General features: G+C 40.4%; 1 protein-coding gene across 1 annotated transcript in view; it reads right to left on the minus strand.

Moving 5' to 3' along the window:
- Pde4d (phosphodiesterase 4D) overlaps positions 1 to 21,537 on the minus strand; it is a 1,038,684-nt gene that overhangs the window by 187,174 nt on the left and 829,973 nt on the right. Inside the window, exon 3 of the mRNA XM_028784385.1 lies at positions 12,594 to 12,785. Coding sequence (XP_028640218.1) covers positions 12,594 to 12,785 — 192 coding nt within the window. The remainder of the gene's footprint in view (positions 1 to 12,593; positions 12,786 to 21,537) is intronic.

Genomic DNA, 21,537 nt, shown 5'->3' on the forward strand with positions numbered 1-21,537 from the left:
AGAGGTCCTGAGTTCAGTTCCCAGCAACCACATGGTGGCTCACAACCATCTGTAATGGGATCTGATGTGTGTGAAGACAGCATACTCATATTAAATAAATCTTTAAAAAAGCAATCTGAAATCATGATAAGGCACAACACTGAGAATTTATCACACAGCCTAGGCAAACATTCTGTGGTCTGACACTGAATGTGTGTTGTAGTGATAGAAAGTTTGGCTTCCTTAAGGAAAATACACGATAACGAATAAGCTCTATGGGGGTGCAAAAGTAATCCTCTCTTCATATTTACAAACAGAAGTTTCAAGCTTCAAAGGAGCTTAGGAAATGCTTACAGACAGGAACACAAAGCACATCATACTATTTTGCTTAATAAAGACTGATGCAGGGGAGGAAATTTTCCAGGGGTGCTGATGTCACAGTTGGCCACAGGGGGCTGCGAGTCCTAGGCTGAGTTTGATGTTCCCGACAGGAGGCAAAGGGCTGAGTACCCAGAGGGAAAGAGGCTACACAAGTGCCCTCACTCTGTGTTCTAGGAACAGGCTCTTCTTTCACCGTGTACGTTATTTGACAGGCCTTCCGTTTATTCTTAACGTCATTGGCCCTGTTCTCTTGGGTTTTCTCCAGAATGCTCGTCTGTGTGGGAGATTTATGGCTAGTGAGGGCAATCAATCTCCTTAAAGGTCTGCCTGCGGTGGAATGGGCCTGTTGGGTTCAAAGGAAAGACTTAACCAAATAGAGAAGGCTTTTTCTAAGTCTACTATGTGCCAAAAGTGAAGAACAGACAGGATCTAGTTCTTAAGACTCTGCATGAATGGGTACTCTCATTTTCCCATTCCAAGACAAGGAACCAAGATCTGAGAACCTAAGTTCAGAGCCAGTTACAGCCTTGGCAAATGGCAGAGATCAGTAGTTTCCTGAAGTTAGCCTGGACCCTAGAGTTTGTCAGGCAGAGTGTGTTCATTGTTCCTTGTCAAAGTAGCAGTAAATATAGACTGTGGAGAAGTGTTGAAAAGTTTCCTACTTCTTTGGTTAACTCATCTTTCTCCTGAGATTATCCTTTTGTGTGTGTTGTGTGAGAGAGATTCTCATGTCTTTAAAAATTAAACTGACTATATATTTTAGTCAAAATTTCTTTGTTAATACCATTTTCACGGTAAAATAAGCAGTCAGACACCTACATTGGTCTCTCTGGTGCTCCTTTGATGTTGTAATGGGCCTTAAAATCCCAAGACATGGAGATGTGCTGTGTAACTGAATATGAACCCAGGCTTAAAAAACAAGCAAACAAGCAAGCAAACAAGCAAACAGGCAAGCAAGCAAACAAAAAACCAACTGCATTGTTTAGACCATATTGTTTCCTGGTTGCTCAAATGAATTTGAACTATCATAAGCCCCTCAGAAGTAAATACCAGAACAATGTTTCCCAATGGAAACATCTGCAGTCAAGGAAATATTCTGTGTGTCTGTGTGTGGTGTTGAATATGCTAAACACCATCCACAAGCAAACGAAACATAAGGCAAGCAAACACCATGGGCTTTAGTGGTAATACTGAATTCTGAAATCCTGCAAGTGTCAAGCAGGAATGAGCCGGGTGTGCAGTCTTGCTCTTCCTGGCTGAAACACGGACTGAGGACTGAGAAGGACTTGGTCTACATGTCATCCTGCATTTGCGTTTGCCTCTTGCATTTGCCTGGTGTTGATTTGTTATTCTTCTGTTTCTACTTTTTAGTTTCTGCTTCAAAGAGAGGGTTGCTGTGATGCCTGATATGTGCTTAGTCCCTCCTTTACAGTATTTTTGGAGAAAAAAACCTCCTTTTTGACCCAAGGTTGGAAAAAACCCGGAAGTTTCAAGGTGGTTTAGGAAAAGCTGACACAGGATCTGAGAGACAATGCAGTCGGGAATACAGATAAATGGAGAAGCCTTTTCACCAAACCCAAACCAAAGCATTCAACACACCAGAAGTCTGCAAGCAAAGCTTAGGCTCTGTTCCCTTGACTTGGATTTTCTGAAGCAAAATTATACTTGTGATGAGGTCTTTGTTTCCTCCATATCTATGATAGAGTATCTAAATGTTTCCTACTACAGGGAGCTAGGACGATCTAGTGGCACTCCCTGATAAAGCTTACCTCCAGGAACACACCATATAACCACTGTTATATCTGAAGCTGTCTCTCCTTATATGGCTCCGAGAATGATATGCGGAGAGACAGAAACTAAGAATGGTTTGCAAAGGAGCCAAGACTGACAAGCAAAATACATATTTCAAGTGACAGATATGTAACAGAGCAGGTATTTATGCTGGTGTCTCAATATCAGCTGCCTCTCTCCTTTCCTGTCTAGGATTTTAAAAAATAAAGACGAAAGTGAATTTTTTTCTTGTCTTGTTTTCAATGGATCTGCGTTGCCTTCAAAATAACACCCTGAATGGCTTAGCTGCTGTTCATACTGCTCAGCGAATAACAGCGTAAGCCTCATTCAGGCATACCAGCCAGCTTTACATTCCTTCCCTCATGGTGGGCTGAGAAGCACACGTCAGAGAGGAGCTCCTAGAAAAACCAACTCCTCTCCTTCTCCAAGCCTGCAACCGTCTATCTCTTCCTAACCACCCGCCACCAAAATGTACTGCTCAGAAAGCTTCCATTTGGCTATACACTGAAGTAGGGTTCTCATCTCTGTCCTCTTCAACACCTAGAGGAGATGAGGGGGGACTGGAGATCAAAGTGAGAGCCACCAGCCTGAGGTCCACAGCTTGTTCAAACCATACGTTCTTTGCAAGTTGAAGGGGACAGGAAGAGCCCATTGTTTTAGCCCTGGCTCTTCTCTGTAGGGTGCTGTTACATGGAAGCACCATCCAGACTAATGGACTGGCTTTTCCCCTTGAAGATGGTGTCTCTTTTCCTGTCTTTAGTTAGCCGGTAATTCACATATAGCTCTCAGAGATCCTGGTCCTTTGAGAACATGCTGATAAATGAGCCAGCTCTTCCTTAACCAAGACAATCCTAGCTGGCTTTCTAGCAGGAATTTGATGGCTTATAGGAGTGTTAGATAATCATTTTTATTACTAAACAGCTTTTACTCCACATTTTTAAAAAAGTAGGTATTACAGTCCATAAACAGTGAGGTAGTAGTATTACTATTCAATCAAGTGTTTAATTTTTTTTCAAAGACTTGCTTAATGCCCAGTGTCATAGAGCTTTTATTTTATTTTCACTTATAAAAATAATTCATTTACCACACTGTTTCCTTTACATTTTTGTAATCTAGGAAATCTTAGGTGACTGTTTCTCTCAGTTACTTTTTTACCATTGCAAGTTAAGGAAAATAGTGTGTATGAAGATCAAGAAAAGAAAAGAGAGTTGGCTCAGTGGATATGACCACTTTCTGTGCAAAAATGAGGGCATTTGGATGCCAGCACCCACATTTAAATAAAACTAGGTACAGCTAATTGCCTGCCTATAAACCCAGCACTGTGGGGAATAGGGAACAAGGCTCATTAGGGTTGCTAGTCAACAGTCTAACTTCTGATGCAGGGAAAGACACGAAGGACATAATACAGAGAGTGATGGAACAGGACCAGATGCTGCCTGGTCTCTGCCCATGCACATAAGACCTGTACATACATGTGCACATACATTACACTCACACACATGCTCACACATTCATACAAACCTACAAAATAAAGACAGTTGTAATCTGGATTGGGTGGTGCATGGCTATAATCCCAGCACTAGGGAGGCTGAGGCAGGATGATGGCTGTGAATTAAAGGCCAGCTTGGGTTACACAGATCAGTCAATCAATAGATAAGAAAAAAAGAAAAGAAAGAAAAAAACTTGTATGTTAAACGTCTAGACAAATTCTCCTGAGGATGGGATAGAAATGAATAGAAATAAGACATTCATAAGATAATTTGTCCAAATGCACTTTTGTCTCTGATTTAAGACAAATACTTCTCTTCTTATATCTCCTAAGATTTTGGGAAATGTCTTCACGTTGGCAATGAAAACTGGGACAGTAGTATACATGACTCAAACAGTTTGTTAGTCTGAAAACTTGCAGCAGAATGCAATAAAACCAGTCATCATGACATCACTGTGGTAATGCCTACTCCTTGACTTTTATTCTGACCATGTTAAAGGCAATTAAAACATTGTGTTTTGTAATTAAATTAAAAGTATAAAATATACATTAGCTAATGTATTAAATTGTTTAGTTTGGAGACTAAAAGGTCAAGTTTAGCTTGCATTTTGCCATTAATAGAACTCTTGTGAGTCTGTAATGAAATAGTTCAGTTATTGAATAAAGTAGGAAAAAAAAAACTTACAAGATAGAAAGGAAAAAGCAGGAAAAAGCTAGCCCATAACCAGTGTCCTTTGCATACTTGACCACTGGGCTTCTTGAAATCATAAACATCTGTGTTAATCTGCACTAACATTGTATAGTATCAATAATACCAGTGGCCAGCTACATAAGCAGAAGATTGGGCCACCTAGATGGTCACCATGACTGCGTGACTTTGGATGATAATAAAGGATCTGGGAATCCCACTGTCCTCACAGAATCAGGAACAGGGCCCATTGTCTACTCGTGATCTTGTTACAAAGATGATGGTGCTGAACCTGTTGTCTCTGCTCCCCTCCCCCATTTGCTTCTCACATGGTTGGTCTTGCTTCAATCTTCAGGATATAAACAAAATAAATACATTTACATAGAGCTTTTCAAACTTAGTTCATGGTGCTTCTGATGTCTCACTTTTAGTTACAAGACTCCATTTGCCCGAAGAAATCACCTGTAGTTTCAATTACTAAGCAGTTAGGTCCAAACAATTTCATAAGGTTTGCCCCTGACAACTCAGTACCCATTAGCACTGTACAACTCCCTGCTGAAAAAAGAGATTGGTGAATGTCTCTCATGTTTCCCATCCCATGGGGACTTTTATTTAGCAACTGCTTTTTTAATCCATCAACCACTGAAAATCTGGTTTCGTAAATACTCAAAGGGCTGCTGTGATCTAAAGATGAAAGCAGAGAAAATATAAAGTTATTAGTGTTACAGGTGACTGACAAATATTTTGTTTTCTTTGAAAAATTAAAGCATTCCTCCCACCTGTGTGATTTTCCTCTGGGTATCCCTGCCCTTGGTCCCAGGAATCTAACATCCTCAGCTGGGAGAGGTCTGGAAGCGGGGATGGGTGGTTAGGTTTTGATAACTTTCTACTTAAGTTGATGGAAGATGGCTTTCAACTGACAAATCAGATGACTTTAAAATATGTACGAGTATATGTGATGCTTATCAGGTGTCAAGTTCACTATATCTGGAATCAACTAAAAATCCAAGCAGCTCAGCACATGTGAGAGGTTTTCTTGATCGAATCCTTCGAGGTAGAATGAAACACTATAAATCTGGAGCACCTGGGTTTTTTGTTTTGTTTTGTTTTGTTTACATTTTTGTTGGAGAATCTACCCTGCTGCTGAGACATTCATTCATGCACTAGGATTAGGAGCTAATATCTCTTCTGGATTCTAGCATAGACTTCTGCAGACCAGCAGCTCTCTAGGATGTCCCAGGGACAATGGTATCAGATTGGCACTTCTGGGACATCCAGTTCCCTGACTTGAACAGCTACCAGATTCTTGGCTTTTCCATTGTGAGACAGCCATTGCTGGACTACCCAGACCACAGCCTATAAGCCCTTCTCATACAGTTCATATAGACTTTCCTTGTATCTGTTCTGTTCCTTTAGAAAAACCTGATTGTACAGTGTATTAAAATCTAAAATTTATCTCCAAGAGGTTACACAATTTTCTGTAGTTCACTGGGGAATAGAATCTTTCCAGTGAACCAAGTCTGCTTTTCTTTTGGTTTTCTTTCTGAGACATTTCAGAAAGAGTCCAAGGAAGAATTACTTAACCCAGAGTAAAAGCGTGAGTAGATATGTACTCTCCTGCCTTCCTTAAGCCCAGCAGCTCTGGAGGTGATTCTCCAAGCTACTTAGTAGCCACAGTCTAAAGGAAGGGGGGGTGTCTTAGTTAGGATTTCCATTGCTGCGAAGAGACACCATGAACAAGACAACTCTTTTAAAGGACAACATTTAATTGGGGCTGGCTTACAGGTTCAGATGTTCAGTCCATTATCATCCAGGTGGGAAGCATGGCTTCGTCCATACAGGCATGGTGCTGGGGGAGCTGAAACTTCTACATCTTCATCTAAAGGAAGCTGGGAACAGACTGGCTGTTCCTCACTGAGCAGAGCTTCAAAGCCCACCCCTACAGTGACACACTTCCTCCAAGACACACCTCTTACCAGTACCACTCCCTATAGGCCAAGCAACTTGAAACTAACACAGCAGGGCTATGACATAAAACCACCGCCAGGGGCTCCAGAGGTGTAAGACACTGGGTAACTGTGAAGGAAGGTGTGGCAGTCTGAAAAAAAAAAGGGTAAGGAGATACGTCCACTAGCAAGAAAGTTCCCAAGAGCAACACGTCTTAACCATCTGAAAGGGGCGCAGTCAATAAGCCAAGTGTGTCCAAGGCTTTTTGCTGTAAAATGAATCCACCCACATCACTGTGCCTTCAACCCCTACTGCATATTCTGTGTGTAGGCGTACAGTATGTAAACATGAGTGAAGAGCTGTCTGAGTCATCTCTGGATTCTGTGATGTCGTTGGGCTCTTCAGCCGAGGATAGGAATGGCGGTCCAGTTACCCAGGTGAATTGAGTTTAACCTAATTGGTTTGAGAGGTCGCTTAAATTCAACGGCTTGGGACTTTTATGATTCAAAGGTCCTTCTCTCATGTGGTGGTTAATCTTGTTATCAAGTTTGATGAGATTTAGAATCCCTTACGAGACTATTTTCTGGGCATGTCTGTGAGGACGGTTCCAGAGGGGTTTGCTGAGGTGGGAAGACCCATCCTCAGTGAGGATTGTACCATGACATAGCCTCAAGTCCTGGACTGAATAAACGTGAGAAAGTGGGTGGAGCAGCAGCACTCATGTGACCTCTCCTCTGTGGCAGTGGATAAAATCCGATGGGCTCTCCACATTCTTGCCACTACTGCTGGGGACACTCTACTGCCATGCCGACCTTGCCATGATGAACTGCACACTTGAAACCATGAGCCAGACTATGTTCTCCATTGCCTAAACTGCTTTGGGGGACCAGGGAAGGGCAGTATTTTGCCACAGCAATGACAAAAGTAACCTCTGTCATTGCTCATTGTCCCGTTAATCTTTGCAATCATATCTCTTCATGATTTCAAACGAACTGTCTCCTTATTATTCCATTCTCATGTTCATTCATGCCACAGTAGGGGCAGCTGTCATTCCTCTCCCTGTGTCTATGGTTATATAAATGTTTTACTATCAAGTATGGTTCACATCTGCTTTTAATATGTTTACATCTTTCTGATACTCATGCTAACACAGATGTGTTTCTTATTTTTCTTGTATGTGTATGTCTATACTCAGGTTTGTGTACTTGTGGGTGGGCAGGCATGTATGGGGAGGTATGCACACAAGTGCACATGTGTATTGAGGCTAGACGTGACTCAGAGACTTTTCTTCACCTTAATTTGAAACCATAGACTCTATCTCTTGGTAAACATGGAGCTCACTGATGCTCTAGAATGGCTTACTATTGACTGCCAGGGACTCTTCTTAACTCAACAAGTCAGGGACTCCAGGTATATACTGCTGCCACACCCACCTTTTACAAGGTTGCTGGAATCCAAACGAAGGTGCTTATGGTCAAATGACAAGCATCTTAGCAATTAAGTCACCATTGTGACATTTGTGTTTAATAAGCACAGCAGAATTTTCTGGAAACATCTATCTTCTATCAGTGAATATTTGTAGATTCTGAACTTTTTAATGCTATAGAAATGCACACATTTTTTTTCTGAGTGAGATGCATGGCTGCTTTATTGTTTTTATGCACTACAAAGTTGGTTACAGTCTATTTTTCACCAAATTTTTATAGTGCTTCATAGCCTTTCCAATAGTCAAACGAGTTTTGTCTATCACTCTCAAATATTGTCCACAATGGTATCATCAAAATGATGTTCTTTACAGATTATGAAAACTTATATTGTATTTTGAAAAGATGGACATTTTTGGACTTTGGGTCTCCTATTCACAATAGCATATTAATATCTCCATTTAAAGAACTGGAGGATGAGATGAGACAGTAGATACAAAAATACTCAGAAAAGTGAAGTGTAATATGCACACATGATGTATGTTGTGACCATCGCTGTTGGCTTTTCCCTTTGTGTACCTCTGCTACTTACTAATATTTATTTATGGAAGCTAAGACAGTGGCATCTTGCCAGGAAGTGATGATTTCTTTCTTCTCATTACCTAATTAATTAAACAATTATACCCAAGCTTACAGAGAATTTGGTTTTTCTAAAACATTTCATTCAAACAAAAGAGTTTCAAACTCCTGACACTAAGGGGTCTTACCTGTTGAAATGCCAGATAAGAACAGCATATACAGAATCATCCAGTGAGCAAAGGAGATTTTAATAAGATCATTCTCTGTAAAGCACAGTTGTATAGTAGAGCTATGGGCATTGAACATTGCTGGGAACTAGTTAAAGGAGCCTGAGGCTTACATACATGGCCACATAAGCCATCAAATAAAGGGAGAGCATAGTTATGTATGTGTGGAAGATAAATGCTGTATTAAATTAAACATGAAGTGATAATTACTTTGTTTATCTTGTTTCTCAGCAAGTGCGAAAGGAATGCCTCATTTCTCCTGGGAAAATACGCAGAGGAACTCAGAAAGCTGAGCACGTCAAGGCATTATTTTTCAACAATATACAGAGTTGCATCATGGTCTAATTCAATTTGTCATTCCTACATGAGTCCTCCCAGCAGATAAAGGAACTCTTGAATTGGTACAGGGTAAAATGAGGTCATTCTTGTATAGGGCTTTGGAAATAAAAGCTTTTTTAGAATGTGAAATACCACCAGCTTTTCATAAAATGGAGGTGCATATTTAGTCTTTCCCAACTTGAATAGAGGGTATGGGAATCACAGCCTATGCATTAGCATGACAAAATTGTTTTTCTAGAGTTTTAGAGAGCAGAGCATTTAACCATTAAGATACTTCTCCACTGCAAGTTCTCTGATCTTTCTTTGTAATATTTTTTAATTGCTCAACACTTTCTTTCATTCATATAACAAATTCTAGTTGATTTCATTCCCAACCCCTCCCTCTCCTACTGCCTTCTCAACATGTCTTCCTCTTACTTCTATGTCTTTTCTTATGTGGTCCACAGAGTTTAATTAGCATGTCTTGCCTGTTAATTGACCATAGTCCCTTAAGAATAGTTGGAGCCTCATGGGCCCCTTCCCCATCCATGGTGAAATTCTGGCAGGCCCAACTTATATAGGTCTTCTGTAGGCAATCACAGCTGCAGAGAGTCCATGATTACAATGGCCAAACCATGTCATGTCTAGATATCTTTTACATCTCTCTGCCCTTTGGCTCTTACATTCTTTCCGTCCCTCTTCCTCAATGTTCTGTGGTCCTTAGGAGAGGTGCTTTGTCTACTTTGTTGTTTCACTTATACTGAAGTTGGACTAGACAGATTCTTTTGACTAGCAATGGGGATTCTTGGACTGACGACTCCTCTATCATTCCCTCTAGTGTGTGGTTCTCTTGCTTGGTCATCTTATTGACCTTCCCAACAGTATGAGTCTCACATAGATTATGCTACATAGGCACTCTACCACTGGGGACTACATCTCCAGCCCTATTCATACGTTTCTCTTTGAAGTAGGGTCTCTCCGTGCTACCCGAGATGGTCCTGGACTCCTCCAATAACGGAGACAGTCCTTGAATTCAGGACTTGAATTCATCTTGTCTCAGCCTCTGAGTAGCTGAAAATTTAGGAGTACAGCTCCAGGCTTGGGTATGCAGTGGCTTTGTCTTTTCACCTCATCCTCAACTATCTATCCCAGTCTCACTGGTGACAATGGCTAAGCCTCCTGTTTGATGGAAAAGCAGACATCATGAGCCACTAATTCTCTAAACCCTTTTCTCCTTCATCTCCATCTTTATATTTATTCTTTTACTTGTTTCTCCTTTGTCTTCTCTAAAGAATACAATCCCAGGGGCTGAAGGGAATGGCTTAGTGGTTAAGAGTATTGATTGCTTTTCCAGAGGTCCTGAGTTCAATTCTCAGCAACCACATGATGGCTCACAACCATCTGTAATGGGATCTGATGCCCTCTTCTAGTGTGTCTGAGGAGAGCAACAGTGTACTCATAAATAAATAAATAAATAAATAAATAAATAAATAATCTTTTAAAAAAGAATATAATCCCAACTTCTATCATTTTTCCAAAAACTGTTTCTTGAGCACATTTGTGTCAGTAACTATACATTTATCCGTAATCCTTACTTTCCCTGATTTTTAGTCTCTAGCTTCTGGGCCTTCACTCAGCTCAAGTGTTATTAATTTTTATTTCCTCTTAAATTAAACCTAGTCAGCTTTAATTCTCTCACTCCCCTTTCTCATTGATTTTCTAAAAATATGCATTCACTGCCTTAGAGAACCACTTTCAATTCACTCCCCAACCTATTGGGCTTCTAACTCCTTGCCTGACTAAAGTGTTTCACTCAAATGGCATCTAAACACCTGGTAATTATAGAAGATAATTTGTTCTTCTAATCTCTTCTAGTCCTGTAGACTGTTATTTCTAATCTTTGTCCTCCTCTTGCCAACAAATCCCATGCTTTCCCTATCCTGTTCTATTAAAGCTGAATCCACTATTTAGTGTCCGGCTCTTAGTCCTCATGTTAATACTGACATCTGTTTACTCAGTCATTGTCAAAAAAAAATGCCCTCTTTTTGCTTCTCTTTCTCTACCAACTACACACACACACATACACACATACACACACACACACACATACATACACACACACACACACACACACCACTGTTCCATAGGCCTTCAACTTCTTACCTCTGGACAAATCTCTTTGCTGCATTTTATTACCTTGATCTAGATCTTCATCCTATGTGGCCAATTGTATTTCTATAATGATATTCGATATGAATCCCTTTCCTATTATCTCTTCATTGTACAATCGTTCCAGAATAGACTAATAATAATACAAACATAATAAAAGTGAAACATGGTGAAGTCCATAGAACTTTAGTGGCTCTCAGTCCCTATGGACTTTATCTGATTCTTCCTCCTCTCTTACTGTCTGCTTCTCATATCCAGCCTAACATCATGCCTTTAACGTATTAGTGTCTCCATAGTTTACAGACCTGTTCCCTGAACCATTACTTTCTTCTTATTTCCTTTGGGCAGAGAGTTTTTTGGGGGCCCATGTTTTGTGCTTTTGTAGTACCTTGTGAAACCTCAAGGTGGTACTTACATTTTATTATAAATATTTTAATACTAGTCCTTCCTTACTCTTACATTCAGAGCTCAAGAACTGCTCTAAAAGTTCAAGAAATATTCCCATTGTGTCTGAATGAATAAATAAACATCCTACGGACATTTTTGGACCTATAGAAGAGGAATGAAGATAACACATAAAGACCCCCTGGCAACAGGAAGTTATTTAGGAAGACTAGTAGTCATCAGTGATACAACTTGTACAAGAAGGGGAACTGAGAACTAAAGGTTACAAACTGGGCAAAGTCTATTTTTATTTCTAGGTGCCCATTTAGATTTGGGGCTGTTGCTTGGTCTATTGCCTTGGTGATCTTTTAGGGTACCAAGGATACCACTGGACCCACAAGAGACCTGTAAGATGAACTGTAAGTAGGTTCTGTGAGGGCATCACAAGAAGATGTTGAGGGTAGCAGGATGAATGTTTAGATTCAGAGGAGAGAGGAAGCTAATTGTATCCATTGCCAAATATGATATGACAATGCACATATTAAATAAGAATAGGCACCTATGCAGAAGTTTCCTCAACATAGAATGAATATGAATGTATAGTAAGCATACAAACTGAAGGTCTGGGGAAATGAGATGACAATCCCTGTATCATCTGCAAACCCATTAGTTTAAATTCATTTCTAATCTGTTCTATGTCTCAAGTGGATTCGAGTATATTGCACCTAGTGATTCATATTCAGAACCTGGTTCCATTTGTACAAAATCTCCAGAAGATCTTGTCAGTTTCATGTCTGTACACAGCAATTGAGATATAGTCAACATGCTGTCCATCTTCATGTCATGGGGGTCTTCAACCTAAGCTTAAGACTTTTTAAAAAAATTAGAAAACTTTCATGTGGCTGAGTATTTAAATCTTGAGTCTTACACAAATATAGGCTGATGTCTTAAGGATAATTTTCCATTAAATGTTTAATTCTACTTTTACCAAACAATATATTTTCTGAGAAAGTGTTATTCCCCTTATTCAAGGTGACAGTGTATTCAAGTTAAATCTACTATTCCTCTTCAGCTTGGAGGATATTATTCACTTTCTTCCTCAAAGGAAGAGGATGTGGTCAGATGAAATCATCATTTATGACATCATCCACTTCAGAGATGAATCTGCTCAAGTTTTTCTAGGAGCTTCTGCCTTTTCTGCCCATCCTTATACTCACATATCACTGGCAATCGAGGAGTTCCTGGACATAGACTTTGGAGAGAGGTCATAGTCACTGTCAGATCGATACAGGAAGGACTCCCGGCGTTGACTGTGGACAAAGTTTGCTTGGAGAATCAGCCCAGACCCTGGGCTGGTCATGGGATCCAAGGGACTCCGTCCCGCTGATGTTCCATTGTCCACATCGAAACTGTGAATAGAGGAAGAGAGTTACATTGGTGAGAGCACTGACATGCTGGTATCTCAGCAGAGCAGTTAGCCTGATTTTGGTAATGACAGGAAGATATTACATCTGATTCTTGCTAGTAAAAATTACATCAAACTACAGATGTAGTGATAGCATGTTTGCATAGTATAACAAATACCCTGAGTTCGAGGCCTGGCACTTCAAGCAAGCAAGCAAACAAACAAACAAACCCATACCTGCAAACATAACATTGGGTTAACATTCTTGTTTGTCTTGGCTTTTGACAATTTACAAGGCATAAGTCTTTCTAAACTTAACTTCATTAAAAAAAAATAGGTCATTCTGCAAAATAGCTCTGAGCACAGAATTCCTGTTTAGAAAAGAACAAATTTATAGAAATCCAGTAAATATTTGAGTTCGGCTGAACAACTGCCACTGTCTGATGTCACAATCCACCTGGACATGGGCTTCTTTTCCTTGTCACACTATATCTACTCAATCACTTCTTTCTCCATTTTTTGCTGTGGACACATAATGGCTTTTCCAGTAGATCTTAGAATGCAAATAATACTGACTACAACATTCATCAGTTGAAACCCTTCATCAACTCAATTTGCTTCAGAATAAAATAAAACTTCTTGGCTAGACTGAAGGTCTTGATCACCTCTCAGCTGCAAGCAACCATCTTCTTAACCCAAGGTCCAATTTAGACCATCAGGTACTTTACAGTTGACTCACATCGAACTACCACTCTTCTCTCTGGCTACTGTTTCCTGAGTTGGTCTCTTGATTATTCACCTCTCCTTTGCTAAGGCAGCTGATATTCATTCTTCAGGACTTAGTTTTTATCTAAAAGTTTTGCCAGAAACTTTAGAGACCTGTGAAGCATCTTTCATGCTACCAAAGACACTACCCTATCTGTTCGTTATGGTCAAGACTGATGGTTAATTGAAAACATTTACTACATCACTTTACTGTCTAGATTTTGAGCTCTCACAAAATGGACTGTGAGATAACTTACTACTGCATGTGTTCTTTCAAAAACCATTATTGGATGGGTCAAGAACCTATGGCTAGACAAATAGACTATTTGGCTATAGAGAACCAAATAGAGAATCTATTACTAGTATGAAGTTAAATGAATAAAGTATTAACTCCTAATGATGTATCATTATACCAACGGATTAATACATCTATCATCCTTCATGTTAGGGTCTTCTATTTGCAATAGACGGTGAATGACCCTCAGACGCACCACTGGCCTAGGGTAGACAATATGAGACTCCAGAATTCCAAACTCTAAGTGGAACATATGTCCTCTATCTCTCTTCCAAAGACTCAAGAACCACTGGAGAAGAGAATAGGAGGAAAGATTTTAAAAGCAAGCAGTAGTAGATGACTACAACAAAATATCTTCTGGGCACAGCAGGGTAGCTTCAATATGAATTCACAACTGTTGTGACAGCATGCACTATACTTGTGCAAATCCAAGACAGACCAAACCCCCGAGTGGAGTGGAGAATGGACAAAGTCTCCCTCTTAGTTGAGGAACAGTAACTATGAGTGGTTAGCTGATAGGAGATGGAGGGTCAGTTACCTGAAAGAGTGTAGCCCCTGATAAACATACAATAGTTCAGTGGAAGGTCACATTATCCAAAAATATTTGGGTAGAACATATTGACCTGGATTCAGGGAGGTGTAAAGTTGGGTGTGAAAGAAAGAAGGGATGAATATTAGAAAACTTAGAGGAGAGAGGGTGAGTATGACCAAAACATGGTCTACCAAATTCCCAAAGGACATCTTTTGTGTGTGTGTGTGTGTGTGTGTCTGTGTCTGTGTGTGTGCGTGTGTGTGCGTGTGTGCGCGCGCATGTGTGCATACATATATATGTCTCTATCTTTTACTGGAGCTAGAAGCATAGATCGATGGTAGAGTCAAATGACTGCCATACATTAGGCCCTGTGTTCAACTTCCAGCACCAAAACAGAACAATAAACTCCTGTACTAAGTAAGGTAAATGAACATAGAAGAAATGAAATGCATTGAGTTCAATACAGATTTTTAAAGTTGGAGGACAAAAAATAGCCATATACACAGCTTTCAGTAGAATAGTCTTTCTAACCCAGATATACTTTTTCAAATAAAAACAAAACCCTCCTCTAGTGAGACATCAATCAGCATCAAACTCAATTCTCATCTGTTCTTGAGAGAAGAGAGTGACAGCCTGGGATAGGCCAGGGGCTATGTGGCTAAAGGAAATTACTGAATTCAGAAGTGAATTCAAATTAAACTGTTATCAGCATGTCCCCATTAGAATCTTTATCCAGAACTGAACATGTAGCTCAGTTGTACAGTGAGCTGCCCTATATACACAATGCCCTGGGGTTTATTTTCAACATGTCCATGTGCATTTGCAACCACCTCTTTAAACACACACACAAACACACACACACACAATTTATGGTCCATTAGTTTAAAACAATTTTTTTCTAATTTTCGTTCATAGATTTATTCATATTCAGTGTCATGTACCAAGTGTTCTAAGTAAGTCAAGCTGGGGAGGTAGAGGACTCACTGAGTCACTGATCAATTATGCATCACCCAAATCAAACCTTTAATCAGGAAAAGAAGACAAAAATAACCAACCAACCAACCAAACAAACAAACAAACAAAAAAACAAACAAATGTAAAAAAAACAAAACAGGAAAGGGTATAATGTAGCTCAGACAGTCAAAAAAACGGTTTTCCAACTTCAAATTTTCTTTGTGTGTACATAGTTATGTGTGTGGTGTATGGACATGTGTCTGTGTGTGTGTGGCGGGGTGTGTAAGCCAAAGGTTGATGGTAAGTGTCTCCGTCAATTGCTCTCCACCTTGTTTTCTGAGATAAATTCTCTCACTTAACTTGGAGTTTACTATTGATTAATGGAAGTTGGCTGGTCAATGTGTGTGTGTGTGTGTGTGTGTGTGTGTGTGTGAAGGATTTTACCAACTGAATCATTTCTCTAGCCCTTTAATATTTTTCTTAGAATTGTATTATCTTACAAATATATTTATTTGGTCCTGCCAAGAAACTGGAGGACTATCTAATTAAACATTCACTTTATAGACAAAAATGATAGGTTCCAGAAAAGCAGAATGACTGAAGTCCTCCCTGACAAAATGCATGATTCCACAAGGCACGAACTGTAGACCAGAGTAGGTGTGAGATGCTTTGTAGCACACTGGGTGTCCTCAGGACAACCAGGGAACACAGGGTTGAAGGTAGCACAGAGTGGTATCAAGGGAATATAGGAAAGCTCTTTTTGGGTGCTATTCATTAAACCTACATTTTTTAAAACACTCATTATAAGTATGCTGTGATTTAAAAACATAAAAGCAGTAGTTTTAATTCAGGCTGGGATTCCTGTGCTGTTCCTTAGAGGAGTAGTAACTAAAGTGCGCTTTTAGTGCTACTCAATATGCATTTGAAGACCCTGTTCAGAAGAGTAAGGAGGGAAGGGAATATATTTCCCTTTAAAGAAGAGAGTCACAGAGGATCTAAGGAAATGCACTACAAAGCATCTGTGCTTGCTTCTTATTTAGCAGGATAATGTTAGGGTTAAATGGAACAGAAGGAAGCTTCTCTTTCCATTTTCTTATGAACAATAAAGGAGATAGAAGGATGTGGTTTGGGATTTACTTTTTCTCAGTCTAACTGGATCAATGCCAACTGAATCACCCCCCCATCATTAATTTTATGTTTTTTAAATACAATGTCTTTTAATTCCATTAAGAAAAACTCTAACTTACAGAGACACCTTACTGTAGATTTTTTGAAAAATATCACTAGATATCTTAAAATATTTTGATAATAAGATAATACTATCATGAAAATCAAAACATTTACTAACTGGATAAATTATGTTTGATCTGAGATAGGACTAGGGTCTTTGCCATTTGTTTGTAGGTGTAATGTAACACTTTGTCCAATAGATGGAGAGAATGTTCTTAAATGTGGAGAACCTAGTCTAAAGTAATGGGAAGGTCTAAATTACCTATTAAAGACTCACAAAAACTTCTTAAATACTACCTAAAATAATGCCTCAAAAACTATCAAAATGCTTATAAACATTTATTAAAATTACACCAATCTAAGAAACATTGTATGAGCTTTACTTTTAAATGAATCCATTTCTTTCTTTTTCAAAGAGTGATCAGACTGGTCTGTAACTTAGAAGTTCAAGAGACCTTCCAGCCTCAGTCCCTTGAGTAGCTGGGAAGGCACACACCATGCTTACGTGGCGAAGAATTTGCCTTAGGACCAGGCTGACGGGGAGGAGCTGAGAACAGTGGCTGAGGTTCTACTGGACCTTTACTTTAAAGTTACTCAGAAAGACATCACTGAACCTCTAAAGCACATCACTCAATGTCTGGTATACTGAACAAAGCACCATTGATATCAGCGATAGGCTGGGAAAGCCTTTTAAGTTTGGGAATGCAAGTTTTCTCAGAATAGTTTGATTTGGGAGGTGGGTATTTGGTCTGAGGTTACATCAGCATGCTAGCTTTCCATTATAGTAAATGCTTCTTTCATCAAAATTCATTATCAAGCAAAGGCAATATTACTGAAAATACCTAGTTCAAAGTATTACCAAATATCAGTAGTGGTGAATAACGTTATAGATAGACTTTATATAAATGAAGAATTTAGTGAACAAGCTTGAGTAGTTCTTAGATTAATACTGGGGGGAATACAGATATATGATACATAGCACTTCTCAACAATGCAATAAAATCTATAAAATAACAAAGACCAAATATATAGCACCAGTTATAAATAGCCCCCAGACAGTAAAGCATAGTGCTGTATGAACTGGGAAACCAGATATATCAAAAGACAACATATCTAAAGGAAGCTTAGTGGAGGGAAGGAGTAAAGGACCCAGGCAGCAGAAGACGCTCAGTCAAAGTGAAGCAAAGAAGTAAACTTGGTGGTGAATGTAGTCAAACAGGACACAGAGTTGGACTGCATTTGTGGGCTGGCACAAAAGAGCGGTGGGGACATACAGAAGTGGCAACATTGTACAGTACAGCCAACAGGTAGGCTGGGAATGTGAATAGAAACCAGGCCAAGGAGTGTCAGCATCAGCTCGAAATAAAGAGATGGGTGGAAAGACACACGGCCATTTAACAGCTAATGCCCAAGTCTGAGATGTTGGAGACTGTTTACATTCAGGTGGTTTGATTTGTGAAAAAAAAAAAAGAGTTGTTTCTGCGATGGGGAGAGTAGAATAGCCATGAAATAGAAAATAAATCAAGAACCAAAGGATAAGGGAAGAATCCCTTCCAAATAAAAGGCTTCTTAACGCTGGGCGGTGGTGGCACAGGCCTTTAATCCCAGCACTTGGGAGGCAGAGGCAGGCGGATTTCTGAGTTGGCCTGGTCTATAGAGTGAGTTCCAGGACAGCCAGGGCTCCACAGAGAAACCCTGTCTCAAAAAAAAAAAAAAAAAGGCTTCTTAACTAAACACTATAAGAAGGAGGAGCACACCTTCAGAGAGGTTTTGTTCGGTAGAAACAACAAAAGACAATACTTGTTTCACGCCGTGGGCTACAACTCAACTGAACATGAGACTACTTATTATTGGCTTAACTTTCTGAAAATTAGCTTCATTTAAACTGAGAGCTAATTTATGCCAAAACCAGAGATGGCTAGAGAGGAGCTACTTGGTTTTGAAACATGGCTTCATCCATAGTCCTTGGTATTAATAAACCGACAAGGGGGGGGGGGGAAGGGAAGGGGGAGAGGGAGAGAGAGAGACAGAGAGAGATGCAGGGGAAGCAGTCTTAACTCAGTTGTTGGCAGCAAACAGACAAGGAGTAGTGTTTCCTAAGCATCCTGTGGTTCACACATAGGCCTGCTGAATTCCCACGAGACTCACTGGCAGTCGGGTAGAGCCCAAGGCACAATAGAATCTGAATCTTGGGAAGTGGCCAAAGAACTGAGGAGGCAATATATCTAATCTTAATAATGACACTGACAATGATGATAACTTCTAGGGGGTGCTCTGTGTGCCCCACATTCTGCTTTCTGCACATCACATCTTTACCATTGGAAGGGGACACCATAGTTCCCTAGTTATTATTTAACCAAAGGGAACCCTGGAACCTAGAAAAACGCCTCTACTTTAAGTAATGTGTTTAGAGCTTTCTTCATAGGAGTCTGTTTTAAACTCAAACTGTCTGACTCTAGAGCCTGGGCAAACGAACGCTATGTTTATGTTTATATTTTAATGTCTCCTATGATGGTAAGAAAACAGAACAGTTCTTAGAAAGCTTACTAGGACAGACATTTCAGTTTTAACTCTTTGAAAGTGATATCCTGAGTAACTCATAGATCACACATGCCAAAGCTCATTCTGCAACTTAACATTTTGAAATTTGCTAAACTCTCATTTTTTTTAAAAAAAAAAAAGACATTTGAATACACCAGTAGAGTATAAAGCAGATTCTTCAACAGCGTATTAGGAGGGTTTCTTTGCAGAATCAGAGGGTTCTCTTGGCATTAAGGGAGTGTTTGGAAGTCTGTGAAAGGTCTTAGCTCATGGCCAACAGTGTGACGCTGTACTGTCCCATGTATTTTCCCCCTTAAACGCAGTGCAGGCATTCACACATCTTACAAGAGCTGGCTTTCACCAATAAATGGTTGCAGGAAAGTGATGATACAGCTATATTGGTCCCTTGGAGGGGCCAGTAAGAGTTAGGACACATTGGCCTGATGCATTCAGAGCTATTGAAGGTTGTGGCTAGCACTCTTTTTCTATGGGGCCTTCTTTCCTCAAGAGACAAACAGAAATCAGACAAACTGGCCAACCAACAGAACTGCTCCCAGATCTCCCCATTTTTCCATTTTAGTGCAATCACTGAGTAGTAACAGACTATCTACCTGTGATACAGCGGCCTCTATTGTCCCTATACTTTCTGTCTACTAACCTTATAAAACTGTTTGCTAAGGTTGTTTCTCATCATTTTTTTTCCCTGAAGGTAGATGTTGATGTTCTGGTGAGAATATTTTGATTCTTGACTACCTAGGTAAATTCATCATTTCATTTCTTCTAGCCCTTAAGATCATATGCTCAACACTGACTCCAGGGACACAATAAAGACTACAATGGCTAGTCTTCTAAGAGTCCTTATCACTGTGAGTTCCCTGGACTAAGCATTCTGTGCAGAGGCTTCCTGGGAAAGACCCTGCTGAATGCTCAGGGGAGCCCTAGGACCCTTAACTAAAGCCAGGAAGAAGCAGCTATATGCTGCTTCTGAAGCCATTTGCTGAGAATGGTAGTATGTTCACAGCACAGGTCTGTTGGTCTATGTTATAAGGTGAAGGGATTCTAAGTTAGAAGACCAGGGTGAAAATTTTCTTTTTCTTTTTTTCATTTTAATTTTTTATTGGATATTTTATATGCATTTCAAATGTTATCCCCTTACCCCATTTTTCCCTGCCCAGGAACCTCCTATCCCATGCCCCCTCCTCCTGCTTCTATGAGGATGTGCCCCCACCTACCCCCACCCCCACTCCCACCTCCCCACCCTCGAATTTCCCCACACTCGGCATCCAGCCTTCATGGGACCAAGGATCTCCTCTCCCACTTATGCTCTATGCCCAACAGGGCCATCCTCCCTTACATATACATATGGGTCCCTCCCTATGTGCTCCCAGGCTGGTGGTTTAGACCCTGGGAGCTCTGGTTGGTTGGTATTGTTGGTCTCCTCATGGGTCCACAAACCCTTTCAGCTCCTTCAGCTCCTTCTCTCTAACCCCTCCATTGGGAACCCCTTGATCAGTTCAATGGTTACCTGTGAGCATCCGCCTCTGAATATGTCAGAATCTGGCAGACCTCTAAGGAGACAGCTATGTCAGGCTCCTGTCAACATGAACTTCCTGACATCTACATCAGCGTCTGCCTTTGGTGACTGCACATGGGATGGGTACCCAGGTGGAATGGTCTCCAGACGGCCCCTCCTTCAGTTTCTGTCCCACACCTTGTCTCCATATTTGCTCCCTTGAGTATTTTGTTCCTTATTAGTTAGATACTCTTGGCTAAATCATTTACTTGCTTAATGTTCCACTTCCTGATAAACACAGGCAGTTCTGAGGCCATTATGAGGATTAGAAGAGACTATGGTTAGGAAGCATTTATCTCACTGCCTGGCAGCTAGTATATGCCCAGTCGAGCCAGTGGCCAGGCCAGTGCTTTAGTTTTGTTAATCTTTATCTTCCCCTGAGATCATCCACCAAGATCATGGTCTCTATGTGAGTCACTTTGTGTGTCTAAACACAACAACACTTTGAGAAGAATCTAAATGGAGACATGAGGGAGGAAGGAACATACGGGACAGATCAGAGCAGAGGAGTGTGCCCTGGCTATCAATGGGGTGTCGGATGCTGGCCCAGTTTGCTCTTACAACTTCAGCGGCTTTGAGGGCATCTTCCCTCCTCCATAATACTGTGTGGTAGCATCCTGGCTGAGGGTAGAGGCACACCAAGGAGAAAGAACAGTTCCCTGGTAGGAAATATGGAAGGCTCAGAAGTCCCAACAACTAAGGCAGGGTGTAGATGAGCATACTGGGTAGGAACAACTTGTCAGTCTTTTATTTCCAGATGCACGGAGTGCCTAGAGGCGATCACATTTTTACTTAGGTCTTTTTGTTTTGTTTTTGCCCTAACTGCCCCAAGGATACAGCATTCCTCGCTGTTGGCTATTCAATGG

Source organism: Grammomys surdaster, unplaced genomic scaffold (assembly GCF_004785775.1).
Source record: "Grammomys surdaster isolate TR1022 unplaced genomic scaffold, NIH_TR_1.0 99, whole genome shotgun sequence".
NCBI classification, from domain to species: domain Eukaryota; kingdom Metazoa; phylum Chordata; class Mammalia; order Rodentia; family Muridae; genus Grammomys; species Grammomys surdaster.